The sequence below is a fragment of the Andrena cerasifolii genome, chromosome 5 (genome assembly GCF_050908995.1).
Source record: "Andrena cerasifolii isolate SP2316 chromosome 5, iyAndCera1_principal, whole genome shotgun sequence".
Classification (NCBI taxonomy): Eukaryota; Metazoa; Arthropoda; class Insecta; order Hymenoptera; family Andrenidae; genus Andrena; species Andrena cerasifolii.
In genome coordinates, this window is record NC_135122.1 from 11,880,563 (window position 1) to 11,895,150 (window position 14,588).

At 44.1% G+C, this 14,588-nt stretch overlaps 2 protein-coding genes across 6 annotated transcripts in view; both read left to right on the forward strand.

The window, feature by feature from the left end:
• Nucleotides 1-792: 792 nt before the first annotated feature.
• Nucleotides 793-6,196, forward strand: Start1 (Steroidogenic acute regulatory protein-like). Of its 2 annotated transcripts, XR_013085303.1 has the most exons (12): nucleotides 793-1,028; nucleotides 2,858-3,139; nucleotides 3,244-3,324; nucleotides 3,435-3,512; nucleotides 3,592-3,645; nucleotides 3,715-3,847; nucleotides 3,930-4,153; nucleotides 4,249-4,404; nucleotides 4,463-4,567; nucleotides 4,651-4,826; nucleotides 4,914-6,119; nucleotides 6,155-6,196. XR_013085303.1 is itself a non-coding variant. In XM_076812096.1 (11 exons), exons 2-11 carry the CDS (start codon nucleotides 2,897-2,899, stop codon nucleotides 5,113-5,115), a joined length of 1,452 nt encoding a protein of 483 aa, XP_076668211.1. In that variant the 5' UTR covers nucleotides 793-1,028; nucleotides 2,858-2,896; the 3' UTR covers nucleotides 5,116-6,196. The 2 variants fall into 2 exon arrangements, 1 of the variants encoding a protein (XP_076668211.1); XM_076812096.1 differs by having other exon boundaries at nucleotides 4,914-6,196.
• Nucleotides 6,197-7,687: 1,491 nt separating this feature from the next.
• Nucleotides 7,688-14,588, forward strand: part of Dgk (diacyl glycerol kinase 1) — a 70,742-nt gene continuing 63,841 nt past the window's right edge. For all 4 annotated transcript variants that reach the window (XM_076812436.1, XM_076812438.1, XM_076812439.1 and 1 more), the window contains exon 1: nucleotides 7,688-7,933. The gene's annotated coding sequence lies outside the window, so the exon portion shown is untranslated. The remainder of the gene's footprint in view (nucleotides 7,934-14,588) is intronic.

Sequence of the window (14,588 nt, forward strand, 5' to 3'; positions counted from 1 at the left end):
AGCACTCCTTGTACCAGTTGTGGATACATGGGATACCTTTGGCGAGACATAGAATAGACCTAACGTTCAGTGTACCTTTCTGCCCCGGTAACTTGAAATGCCTCGCCAAGGAATTGGAACTTAGTATATTTGAGTAAGATGCCGAAGCGGAGAGAAGTTTGAAAATTTTAAAAATCCTATCAGTTCCAGCAGCTCGCTGAAATATTCGAAGTTGCAGTTATTCTTCTATCTTAACACTATATTCGTATTCTAGCGTCGGGTGGAAATAATCGGACAACGCTTGATATAATTTCACATATCTTTATTTCATATAGAAATTACAAACATTTCAAGTTACATGTATTCTTACATTCTACAGAGGTATTACAAGTTAAAGAAATCTTTATATTTGACTAGAATATGTGGCAATCACAGCTATCGGCTCGGTTTCCACTGATTACCAAGTCTCGCAGAAAGTTGCATGATGCATGAGTGTCTTGTGGTGCATGGATTAACATTAATGTATCAAAGGATTAAATCTGTTTTGAGACTTCACCGGTAACGTTGCATGCGACACTAAAATGGTAAGGGGGTCCTAGGACCCCCCAAACCGGCGACACAAAAATATATTGCTTGATAGGTCTATTCTATACCTCGTCTGTGGTATTTGTATCTAGTTCTTTAAAGTCTTGCACAAAGTTCCTGTGGAATTATGCTGTTAGGCTTTTACCGATGGAATGTTAACATTCATCGGTTATAGGGTATCCTATACCTCGTCTATGCACCCGCCACGAGATGGTATTGCACTACATCACATGGCGTCGCCATCATGTGAACAATTTATACGCAACTCATGTAAGAGATAAACGGCTACGTTTGGTTGTGTTTACTTCTGCCACAAAGGAAGTTGTGACATTGTGCGGTGCTTTTTGTAATTGCAGAATTTGCCTGAAAATTGTGTTCAGCAGAACAATGCACGATTGCATCACTTCGACAGTTCAGTCTTCACCAACACGATTGGATTTATGAGGATTCACGAGACCTGAACGGTAAACAATCAGTAATTTGTACGGCGTTCTTTTTTGAATGAGCGAATCACCATGATTCCCATTCTTACCAATTATCGGCAGATACAAACGCCTGCATTCCCTAAACTCTCGTTGTGCAAAATTAATACTATTGAATCTCCGAAGTTGAATGGGCTGAACGCTTCGGAGTCGATTTTGAGGTTAGATTCCATGGTTAATGTCAATTACGTAGAAGAAGTTATAAAAGGCCTTTCGTTATCGACGCTTTATCTATAATTTTTCTCATTCATGTTGGATCATCAGTGTAAAGACCAATACGAGATTAGCGATCCAAAAGACGTTGAACAATTTTCATGAAACAGATGATGCTTCTGTACGGAGGATGCGTTTTCTAGGGGTTAGAAAGACCATCGACCGTGATAGCTGTTGCATTTCGCATAATTTTGGGGTTGGGAATTTTAATATACATCTTCTACTTAGAAAAACTATTGTTCTTTGTGTACGAGTAGTGTGCATATTAATGTTTAATAAGTGATACAGGTGAATCTATTAAAATTGCTCAGAGACAAAGCCAGGATAATTTATAATTATAAATGGACATCATCATAATAATAATATATTCCGTAATTGTTTCGTACGTCGGTAACTCCATAATTAGTGACATTACCGACAGAGTTACGATAAAAGATCGCGAATTCACTATTTTCACACACTAGAATTCTTTCAAACGAAGTAATGGTAAATGACTAAACACTGAATTTTTCCGGATATTAGGTTTTCCAACTAGGAAGGACAGAAATTAGTATTTGCTTGTAACTTTATTTAAAATATGCTAAAAATGTGTTTAATAAAAGGCCTTTGGCAAAGTACTTGTAGATGACAATAGACATAGTCGCGAGAAAGAAATCGATAGTTATATACACAACACTTAGTCATAAAGCTAATGGTATTCCTTAAGTGGCTTAAGTAAAGAACTTTCGATTGTTTACATCGATTCCTGTGTAATATGAGTATAGTGATAAAAAGTATTCTAAACCATCTTATCACATAGCGATATTCTTGGAACATACAAGTGAAGGTTCGGAAGGAACGCGGGATAGAACGAAGCGTTTGTATGCAATGGGAGCGATACAACTCAAAGTTTTTCAAGTTTTAAGATTGCAACGTGAATTGTGTAAACAACTAGCTTTGCTACATGGCTTCGCCCGACATTTAGGGTTTGATTTTATAAACAAACACTTTTTTTTAGTTTTTTTTTGTGAAAATACTCACATTCATCTGGATTAGTCAAGCATAATAGGCTGAGGCACATTTCGTAATCCCAGAGTTTATCGTTCGAAAGTTTTCAGGCGACAGACAAACACACAAACATAGAAGCTTTCTGCTTTATATATTAAGATTACTCTCAAAATTGCACCTAATACAAAAGCACCACCGTAAAGATGCCACAAAATTTTCGATTAAATTTCATTTTACGAATAATTGAGAGCAAACTTCGTATATTAGCATCCGAATTCAATATCCAACTTATTAAAGACGTCTTAGAGCAAATTGCAATGGTTTCTCGATCGCAACGGAAGATTGACAGAGTGTTAGTGAAATATGAATTTCAATTTAGATACCACCAATCGAATTGCAATGCTTCCCTCGTTGCCGATAAATAGATGCTTAATATAATATAATTAGCGTAACGTTGCGTGCAGTGGAATCTGACGAGGGTACTGAAAGATTTCCGATGAATTGGAATGCTTTGCGGGTTCGTGGTATCGAATCGTGGGACGCGATCTGTGAGACGCGCGGAATCTTGCGCGGGGCCCTAATAAGCTGCATTTTCCAGTTACTATTTTCAGGTCGACGTCATCGTGGATATCAGGGGCATCTCTGGTAGAATGACAGAGGACGAGGGGCAAATTAGAGCTGCCGCGGAAACCTTGCTGAGCGGATCTATAAACTCCCAGAGGAGCTTGCAGACTCAACACACCATAACGCGCACCCCGGACATCATTCTGAGCGAGGATCTTATCGCGGGCGCAATGCAAAACGGGAGGATGTCGAACGTCAGGCGTTTCTTTTGCCTCTTCGTCACCTTCGACCTCCTGCTCACATTTCTTATGTGGCTCATTTGCACGATGGTAAATCACACGCGCCCTACACGAAAATGAGCGAGCGGGCAGAAATAATCGCGTTCGATTAAATTCATTACCATTGTTTCTACTCACTTGATGCTTCTCCGCAGATTGCCGGCGAGAGTCTGGAGTCCGCCTTCATGAATCAAGTGGTCCATTATCACATAAAAACTTCTTTGTTCGACATCGTGGTGAGTACTCTTTTGCACTTAAAGCGGGGAATGTCCAGAGCGACATTCGATTCGCGATAATTTTTCGTCGTTCGTCGGGGACAGACATTTTACGAATTTCATCTTCTTAGATGACAGGGATTTGCAGGTTTACGGTGTTGTTGCTCTTCTACGCGCTGCTCTACTTGGACCACTGGATCATCGTGGCCGTTAGTATCGCAAGTTTCAGCATCTACACTTATGAAATGAATTTTATGAAGAAAAAGATTGTTCTATCTTTTGTTGTAGTTATCCACTGCCACGACTTGTGCCTTCTTAATCGTCAAAGTGTTTCTTTTCGATGTGAGTTACATATTTATCATTCCGCGAATGTTAACAATAAAGCTGTTCTTTTACGATGTCCGTTTCTAGTGGTCAACGTGCAAGCAGCCAGTGTTTCAAGTTCTCCTCATCCTCACGTCTTTCGTATTGCCCTGGGTGGAAGCTTGGTTCTTTGATATTCGCGTGTTACCCCAGGAAACACAGGCCAGAAATTGGTTTCGAAGTATGACGCCTACCTTCGTTCGCGAACGAAGTAACTTATCTTTACGTCAGGGTGTGACCGGCAAATTCGAATCCATTTTTAGACGTCACAGAGAATGAGAGGGCCCCACTTCTTCGAGGCGTTACTTCGGAGGCGCGACAATACACCAGCTACGAACCAACTGGTACATTCTTCACCCCCATGGATTCGCCGAATCATTCGGATCACGAGGACGAAGGTTCAAGAAGGCCGGCGGGTTCGAGGGGTATACCAAAGTCGAATGAGCTGTTTGGGTCTAAACCCTTGGCGAAGCTCACGTCAGAAATGGTGAGGGAGGATTCTTGCTTAGCGATTCACTGCCCCACGAAGATGTCGATGCGTTCATCAAAATCTCTCATAAGTAATTCCATTCCGATTCCTAGGTAGAAGATTACAAGAAAAAGGCATCTGTATTAGTTCAAAATTGCCACGATTTATTGCAGTCCAAAGATTGGCAAATTGAAAATATCATGCCCAACGGCGATGTTATCTTTTACATGGACCGTCCCAAGCCGGAGGGAAAAATCTTAAAGATAGTGGTAAGTCTCGTCGAAGCATTCAATGTTACTTGAGTAATTCGATAAATTATTCTTACAGGGAATCGTTGATGCCCCTGCTAGTATACTCTTAGATCAATTATTCGATGAGATCGAATCGATACCGTCATGGAACAAGCTTGTCACGGAATCGAGAAAAATACAAGTAACGCATTTTGATTTTTCTTCTTTTTTTTTAAATCTGCTTTAAGTAGAATTTCCACTCATCGTTAATTATTTCTCGATTAGCATATTGACGAGAACACAGACATCGTTTACCAAGCCACGAGTCCCCAAGGTGGTGGGATCATTGGCGCCCGAGATTTCGTTATCCTAAGACGACGTATTCAGTATGGTAACTTTTACATTAATAGTGGTACGTCGGTGCCTTTTTCATCGCTACCGAGTCGCAGTAATATCGTCAGGTAAGACAATGAGAAAGAATTCTTTTAATTACATTAAGTTGCATGAAATGTGTGTATCAAATATCATCATCTGCGATTCTATTAAAGGGCTGAAAACAATGTAAGCTGTTGGGCCGCGGAAAAACTGCCCAACGAACACGATAAGTGTCAATTCACGTGGATCGTTAATACAAATTTAAAGGGCTGGATACCGCAGAAGATCGTAGATAAATCAATGTCTACCGCATTGATAGATTTCATGTCATACGTAAGGAAATATGCGGAACAGATGCAAAGATCGTCCATTTAGCGCAAGATGTTGTTTCGATAATCGATCGAAGAACCAAGGTCTTTCATTGATCATCTTCTATAGACGTGTGATCGAAGAAATTTCCACGTTTTTTTTTTATGTTTCTGATGTGTTAAGACGAACGCAAATCCTGATAAACACAGTCTCTGCAACGGTTTCCATGTGTTAGCTACTAGGGGAAACTAAGTGACAGATGTAGAATGGGTCTGTGAATAGTTCTTTTTGTTGGAGAGTCAACAGACTGACAGAGTGAGAGGAAAGGACATTTTTTTACACGCTTTGTATTCCGCGAACGAGAATTTTTTATGTTAAGAGACACGCTATGTATAAAGTATGTAGAAATAATTCAACTTTTCTTTCCTACTGAGCTGTATGTTAAAGTAATACAGACGTTTTAGCTTTCTAATGGAGGAGGTGAAACACAATTTGGTGGATAAGAGCCATGTTCTGTGATCACCTTGCAATAGGACGTGATGTCAATTCTTTGTCCATTACTCGTTTTTTTCTATCGCTCGTTAAATTCGATATATTTCTCCATTACAGTTCGCCTAAGCGTCGACGGAACTTGTAGTATTTAGATGTTTAATTCTTTAATCTAGCTTTGCTTGTATGTACATATATTCAGTTGTCCCCAAAATTAATTTTTAAATGTAAAGTCCTATTAAGTAAAATGATATTCATCAGACAAATGTTCTTTTGAAACATTCTTACAATTAAGCACAGTCTGTTTAACGAACTTCCATTAACTCGACGTGTACATAGACGAATATATGTCAATGCATAAGTGGTTTCTGCTTAGTGCAAACCGTTATGTGTCTAAATAATTCACGAAACTTAATTGTGTATTTATGGTACACATTTACTCATAATTCATATACGAACGCAATCGACCCTTCTTACTTCCATTGGAAATTCCATCGTACAACACATACAGAAATGATTCTTCTGTTAGAACTGTTTTTCTTTTAATAATTGCATAGATCGTATTCCTTGCGATTCGTGAAGTGTAGTTTGACCACTGAATCGTGCATGGGTCGAGCGCATTTGATATGTGAAGGAAGGAAAGAAAGAGAAAAGCAAAGAGCTTGCGATGCTATCATACTAAAATGTGTGTATCGAACATTTTAGTAAATTGCACATTTACACATATTTCTTGCATTTTCTTTAATACAATTAATTAATCGTTACGCGAAGTTTAGTGAAATAATGTTGATATTTCTTTTTTACTTCACTTTAATTCTATTGCTAGTAAAATTGCGAAAATGAAAAACGTTGTTATCACTATACGACCATATAATTAATTTTATTCCTATACTCCTGTATTTTTAAATGTATAATCAATGCATGATTCGCTAGTCACGTTTTTATTGCTTGTACGTCAATTAAATGAAATTAATCGTGCACTCGGGCTTCAGGAACGAAAGAGTTGCGAGCAGTTTACGATTTTTATGAAACAACGATTGAATCAATGTTGTACTTATCGAGATTCGATACTAATGTGTCTAATTTTATAAAGCTGGCCTAAATAAATGACAACGCTTGTACGAATTCATGTTAACTGTATAAGGATAATAAAATGGAGGAACTGTATTTTCCTAAGGAATTTCGTACGGTCCTTTGTATTATTTCTGAAAACAATAATCATGATTTAATTTATAATCGAGCGTACTCTATCATTCGAAATTACACAATAAAAATAAATCATTAAGCCGGGAATCCACCGGGAAGCTAATCTAAACTATGCTATGCGATGCTATGTTTTAGCGTAGCTTTTGGTGGAAACGGTTCCATAAGAATGTATCGAAGCTAATTTTTTTAAAACGTAGCATGGCATAGCATAGCATCGCATAGCATAGTTTAGCTTCCCGGTGGATTCGCGGCTTTAATGTCGTTTCGAAACTCCATTTCATTTCTGAAGGCAATTCTAATTTATACAACCAATTCCTGGTCGATACGATGCAATTGCGAGAATCCCCACGCAAGTAAACACGGTCAACACGACGAATTGCCACATATTTATTCACCGTGCGATTCCTAGCACACATTCCCTGCATCTTGTTGCACAAATCGCACGAAACTTGTCCACATTACACCGACTAAATGTGCCTTCGCTCATCCGCACTGCAAGCTACGTATAGTTAATGTTTGAGCATCGTTGCCTCGTTATGTTGTACCATAATCTAACATAATCCGTCAGTATCACGAGAAAAATGCATTTTCAACGCCACGATTTTGGATAATTTAAAGTTCCTTAAGAGCTTCGTTTTGAATTTGTAATTTTCGCGGTCATGGTATGGCGCCAGATAAGATTTGCAATGCCGGTAATTTTGTACTAAACGACAGGCAATACCGACAGGAATTGTTTCTTATTTCACGAGACAATCAAATACCTGAAGTGCGTTGTATTTTTAGCACGTAATTAAGAAATAAAGACCAGAAAACTCGGGAGATAAAGTTATTAATGTTTCTCGGTACAGTGCGCGCGCATGATAAAGAACAGCGGCGGGGCGGCGCGTGAGGTGGGGAGGGGGAACCACGAGCGAGATCGCGAGAGTCAGTCAGTCGGTCTCGCGCCTCACGTGTGTACGTATGTAGTTAAGTGCGAGGTTGTAGCCGTGCGAGTCGTTACAGTGTTTCGCGCTCGCGTGTTCGTTTTTAAGACTGTTGTCAACGATCATCGTGACCAGAGGCAGCCTCCTTTGCGATCGTACGAGCCTGTGACTGCCGCTTGCATCCCGACGGAGCGACACCGGTCCAGGACGATGCCGGAAACCTAAGGGACGCCTCGGAGCGTCTGCGACAGTATGATGCAGAAATGGTAAGGACGAGTGACTTTTCTGAAGATCTCTTCCACTCTAAGACGCGCCTTATCGAGCGTGTAAACTGCCGTATCCCTTCGTTCTTCGTATCTTCTTCTCTACGCTCTGTTGCCTGAGAAAAGTTCGTTGATACACCGGCTGCAAAATTGCTTTCAAAAGAATCTAGCTAGCTGTTCAAATCGATGAAAATGCGTCTTTTTGCCAGTGATTCTCAACTGGTTATGGTTTATGGATTCTAATCCGTAGACGATCGTGTTTAAACAGTAGTACACATGTGTGGGAACGCATGGTTCGATCGATCGCGAGGGAATCGAGAAGGTGGATCCGATCGATAAGGAATAGGCAGTAAGATTCGTTCGGAGCTGTCGAATTTTTCGAGATCGACGAGTTCGAGGCTGCGAAGGGAGGAGATAGACGGTTGATAAATCGGAGTCTCCGTCTCCTGTCATTCCGTTCTCGCTCACGCGTCTCGAGGCGTATCGGGGTCACACGTTCCACGTCCGTCCCTTATCCTTCGGGTAGGATCCTTCTGACCTTCGACCTTCTCCAAACCGACCATGCATATTACGCGCAGAAGTGTAGATAGTCCTATGTACAGCTCGGCTTGCGGCACGATGCCCCCGTTTCCCAGTGAAAGACAGGATACTGCGGTTTCGAATGCATTATCGTCGGGAAAGTAGTGTCGCCCCTTCGTACGCGCACTTCCGTTCCGTGGTAACTTTGTTTCAAACTACTTCCTGCCGCCTTTTTCCTCCGGGGGAATTTTCAACGTCGCACGGCAGAACTTTCTCGCTTGTCCTCGTTCCACGGGAACTCGTACTTCTTTAATTATCGAACATCCCGAACATTTTACGGGAATCTATCTTTTAGGGACTGGGGGTTATACAAGTATGCGCAAAGGAAAGGTTGAGGCTAATATTCTCCGAAAATTACGTGCTGCATTCCCTCGGGGAAGATACGTGCGGATTTCGATGCGAAATTGTAGATGTTACAGATGTCGCTCGTGTTACACCGCAGGGCTTTGGCGTTAGGTTGGGTAATGTTTATTCTTCGCCTCGAGAGACAATTTCTTTTATTACTCGACGTTCCCTGGTACTCCTATAGAAGTAAACGAGCCGCGTTGCATGGGGTACTTGTTGACAATCGAACGTAAACACGTTGACCTTTGGCAAAGGGACGAATAGTTTCTAGGCGTGACGCAGGCTTTTCGCCCAAGGCGAATCGATTTCGCGCGCTGCTTCGAAATTTAAATTTAAACACCGCGAAACGCGTCGATGCCGAGCTTCTGCCTGGATTCATCTATCCGGAAGCGTAGAGCGCTTGTATAGAGTTTGCAGAAATATTATCACCTTCCATTCTCGCACAGTCGAATTGTTTAGAAGAATTTAAGCCGAGCGACTATCGAATTTCATCGAATGTTCAGGCGATATTTACGCGAGACGTTTTCAATCGTTAAAAACCGTCGAGTACGCGCTGGAGTCCCTACAGAGAAACTTATCTGTCGACGTGAGATATTCTCGGCGCGTACCGAATGTTTATGCAAAATAACGTCTAATCGAGACTGATATCCCGGAAACTGTCGCGAATCTAGCTTGCGTCGAGCCGGGCTTAGGCGACGCCCTTGGGGTTGCCTTCCTGTGCGAGAGATCATCAATCCAGTCTTGGCTTAATTTCAAGAGCAACTTTTGCTTTTCGCTGGTAAATAACCGTGGCTTTGTTGCAACCCCACCTTTCCGTACCGCCACTGTTGAACGTTTGGTCGTGCAACTGACACTAAATTAACGCAACAATTAGTCTTTCTCGAGGGAAATTAATTAAACACCGGAAACGATGGGGAGAAATCGCGCAGGATCCTTACATTCCCTTCCAATAGAATTACCCCTCTTCAAAGGAAGCGATAGACCGTGTGAAAAGATGAATGGAGTTACCTCTCCCGTCTCCGAAAAGAGAGACGAAAAATTATGAAATATCCCGATGCGTTTCAACAGGTTGTTGATTCGCTTGCCCATTCCTCTTCCCCTAAATCATCGAAGACGCACACCACCCTCTCCGAACTCCTGTCCGACGGTGTTGTTTCTATTCTGGAGTTGCCGCAGTTATATTACCCGTGCTACCGAAAACTGGAATAAATGCGCGGCTGGGAAGGAGCGTGATACAATCCTGGCTGCCTAATTTTAGCCGCTTTACGACTCTTTTGCGATAAAACGAAATTCGCGCGAAAACGAAGTTGACGGCTGGTCGTCCGGTGCATCGCGTTGGTACATACGCCCCGGTTGTTTGCAGTAAATTATCCTGCTTCCTCGACTGTCGAGCCGCACAACACGCCCATCTTCCATCTGCACTCTTTCCCACTTCTCGAGATAGATTTAACGTTAAGCTCGCTAAGCAATCAATTTCAATCAAGCGATCAATTCATCGATACATCGACCCTGAAACGCGGCCCAGCCGATTAGCAGGAAGTTTAGATGAAAGTTTTGGTCTCGGCGATGGCTCCCCTCAATTGCCCTGAGAATCGTGGAATTCGTATCTGGCGAAACGAGTCGCGAGGAGCCCGGCAACTGCAACGAGTCCAGTCAGGAGATCAAAGGCTCAGGGAGACACGTAAAAGAGCGACAGAAGTCACATAAAAACTTTTACACGCCATTCCAGCGTTGCTAATCCTTTGTGCTCTCTGCCACCCTGTTACCTTCAAAGTGAACATTCAAGATACACCCCCGAGCTTATTCGCCTCGTGTTCCATTAACTCCGGCGACTATTCTTCTGGCCATAAATCTCTTGGACTTGTTACTTTTCGTTTACACTCCCGACACCATTCAGAGCCGTCCGTTTTCCTCTTGATCATCTTTCTGGCCTCGTTAGAACCTTCCCTTACTTTCTACCGGAGCGAAGCGTTCAGGTGCACCGATTCCTGTTAGTATCTTCGGAGGGATCATCTCGAGGTTCAACATTGGAACCTTGTCCCAATTATTTCTTACCTGTGCCGTCCACGATGGTTGTCAAACCATCTGGGTCCGAGGGTAGCCGGAAATATCCTTTTGTTGCCGTAAAGAACTTTTCCAGAGTTACCTCGGATCCTTCTTACACTCCGTCCTTCTCTTCCCCCCTCTGTGTAACATTTTCTCTCCTTCCGGTTCCCTCGGCATCATCCCCTCGCCAAGGTCAAGCGGCGGTGGTTACGGGTTACCATAGCGACGCATAAGTTCGCCGCCGCGTCCCTCTTCCCATTTTCGTCCCTTTTCCGCGTGCTAATCGCGCCTTCGCACATTCCGCGGCCAGGAGCCACCACCGACGCGGAAACCATGCATAATTTCCACCAGGCCCCCCGGGGACCCTCCTTCCGAGACGTTCTTGCGCGTCCCCGGCTGATTAAAGTCACCCTCGTGCCTCTCGTTGTTTACCGGGCGAAATGGTGTTTGCGTTAATTTCCTATTTCGAGTCGCTATCTTGTAAGGAGCAGGTACGGTGTATCAAGCAGGCGCATTGTTTCGGGACAACGAGTATTCAGACTGTTAATGAGCGCAGAGGGTCTCTCAGAATAAATATCGCGTTAAGGGTGATTTAATCTGTGAAAAGACCAGTCCCTGATCTTTTATCCCCTAATTACTGAATTTATCATGGTTATACCGTACAGCTATATCGCCGAGCAGCAGCAATCGGCTAGGCGTCGCTCTAATTACTTTCAGAAGCTCGTCAGACGAGTGCGAACGCGAAGTTATCCTGTGCGAGGTGTCGATACTAAGGACAGGTGTTCCTGTACGCGACTAGATGCAACGTTAAGAAATTCAAAGCCGATTTTCTGGAAAATTAGTCGTAATATCGAAAAATTTTATTCCTTTTTGTTGACTTGTTTGCTTGTTACAAGTCGAAAAGGAGCAGTAACTTTTTTTCATATCGTGCTTCATTCTCGAGAGAATTTACTTTGAAATTCTGGACGTCCAGTCGCGTATAGGAGAGCCTGCCTTAATCCGGCGCAGCGTGCGCAGTTTATTATCGCATTGAATTGGATTAGCTAATCGGAAGGTAGCTTTTGCCACGGGGGAGGCGCCGCGGATTTTTCCACGGGCCCTTCGAGACTTCGCGCAACGCTGCCAAGAGTTTCGTAACAGGGGCTCCGCCGTCGTGCAAATCCGACGGAGTGCCATTGACATCCAGAATGCCAACCGACCACCTGTGGGAACGAACGTTCGAGCCAAACCACTGTCGTCCACGACCGTGTCGCGCTAACTTTGCAATTGCTCCGTGTACTCCGGGTGTCAATGGGCGACCACTGGTCGACAGCCCGTTAGATCAATCTCCAGCATCGTAGGAGCAAGTTTCTAGACTACAGCCCTGTACCTGCGTACTTACTTACCGACGGAACAGGAACCAGTTACGTTGCAAGTAGTATAAGCGCATCATAAGTCGGACAAATCCCGCAGCGCGGTCCCAGCACCATTTGCAGGACTTCCTTCCCCTTGGAACGTTCTTACTCGTTTTCTTGGTCATTCGTCTTCGCTGTTCTCAGGCCAACTTCCACTTTATCAGATTTCATTTGTTATCCATCAAGAAGATTAGCTCTTTCCTTCCTTAATTCAGAACTTCGGAACAAGCTCTTATCTCCTATCTGAGAATACCACCGCCAAGGTTCACCTGAACCGAAATTTGTGAAGCACAGGGCACGTGCCGTTCCGTGCACATGCTTCGCAGAGGGTCGTTCGGTTGCCAAAAATTTCAAGCTCGTACCGCACCTCCGTGAGCCAAGTCGAGCCAAATTCAATCTTCCCCCTCTCTGTCTCTCTCTCTCTCAATTTCTACCGCTCAATTCGCCGACGTTCCTTAAATTCTTTCAAGGTATTACCTTCTTCATCGCGCGAGCCTTGGTAGTACGATGATTAGGAAACCCGTGGAGGTTTCTTCGCGCTTCGATCTCATTAGAGACTCGAAATTAGTTGGGCGCCCATGAGCGGGATTCGCTCGAGTTTTTGGTGGCTCGAAACTTGTCAGAAAATGCTATCGTAACTCGCCTCGGTCGAATTACTCTTACCGTTTCCCTTGCTCCAGTCTGAATTGTCCGTCGCCGAGATACCATCCCGGGAGCTAATTTCATCGGGCTCCACGCGTAGACCCGGGAGAACCACGACGACGTCGAACGGCTCTCGTGTTCGCCGAGAATTAAAGCGAAGGGAAAAGCCTTTGTAGGAACCAAATGAAACGCGTGAATAAAGGATATACTTCCTAATTGTCCGGGCCCATGTAATCGCGATGATTAATGCTCCAGCTTGCAAATTCGACTCGCGATCGCAGCGATAACCCGTCGATCACTCGCCGCAATCGGCCCACGCGACACACGCCCACAATCGCCTGACGAAATATAGGGCTGAGGCTCAATAACGTTTAATTTATGCGAACGGCGCAGCTGCAATTACGGCGCAGTGAAATGTTCATTTATTTATATACCAGTTCAGCATCTTTTGGACAAATTAATCACCGGATACCCGATACAGGGACCGAACCGAATTATAAATGGGAAGAAAGTGTTTATAATGGGGTGCTGCGCGATAGAGATATTTAAATTACACGGGATAAGGAAAATATATAGCGTGGAATATTTTATTGATTGGATGCTGGCCGATTGTACGCTGCCAGCTAGCACATTCAATTTTCATAGACTGGAGGACACTCGATCGCGGCATGTTAATGGGTTTGGCAATAGATAACAGAGGCCGGACCGGTGGTGTATAATATACTGGGAATATAATCGAGGTAAGTTATGATTGCAGGAAGTCTTTACTCTCTGCGCTTCTCTCAACTGTTTAGCGATCTTCGACGAAGATCTTCGTTCCCTCCCGGTGGTTCTCTAAATCTCTCCGTTCCTTCAAAGCACACGCCTCGCGGACAGGCTTCAGGGAACACATATACCCAGCTACTTTCGATTAGAAAGCGACGGGTCCCCTTTTGCCGGCCCCTAAGTACAATGTGGGTTAATGTAATACACGCGGTAAAGGGTGAGCAACGATTAGGGTTAGCCAGGAAATGGGGAACAGCCGGAAAGGACCAGGGCTTGGTAAACTCACGCGCGCCGATACCAATAACCGTAAGCCCGACGATTCCGTTCCATCACCATAACGCGTTTCATCCCATCGAACCACCGATATCTCGTAACTCGTCAACATAACGCTCTCCCGAGAACTTTCCCCGCGAGCCCACTTGTATCCATTTCCCCGCGTATCCGTCGCGACCCTCCCCTTCCGGCCATGCAAAACGATCGATCGAGATTTGCACGCGTCGGCCCCGGGCCCCCGCGTAAATAGAATAAACGCGAATTCCGCCGGTGCTATCGGGAATCAGAGGGTCCGAAACGAGGATGTTCCGGTGGTCTCGCGCCGCCGGGGCTATCTGTATAAGGAGTGGCCACTCGAAATCTTACGGTGACGGGATCCCTGCGCCCCTTCTACGGGTCCCAACGAAATGGCATCCCCCTCGAGCGTTTCGCGGCCGGCGAGAATTCTTGCAAACGAGCACGGCCCTGCTGTTATCGTACAGGCACCTAACTAGATACGAGAGTGATCCCGCGGCGTCGGATGGATCACAGAGATCTCGCCTGCCGAAGGTCACTGCGCGCTCGCGGCTTATTTGTAGCCACCCAGTAAAGCGGTTCAGTTACATTAGCGAACT

What these genes read in the sequence shown, in the direction of transcription:
- Start1 (XM_076812096.1), top strand. Translation starts at nt 2,897, where the DNA reads ATGACAGAGGACGAGGGGCAAATTAGAGCTGCCGCGGAAACCTTGCTG. An exon ending in ACCACTGGATCATCGTGGCC is followed by an intron (nt 3,513 to 3,591) that starts GTTAGTATCGCA and finishes CTTTTGTTGTAG; the next exon opens with TTATCCACTGCCACGACTTG. An exon ending in AGTCGCAGTAATATCGTCAG is followed by an intron (nt 4,827 to 4,913) that starts GTAAGACAATGA and finishes ATTCTATTAAAG; the next exon opens with GGCTGAAAACAATGTAAGCT.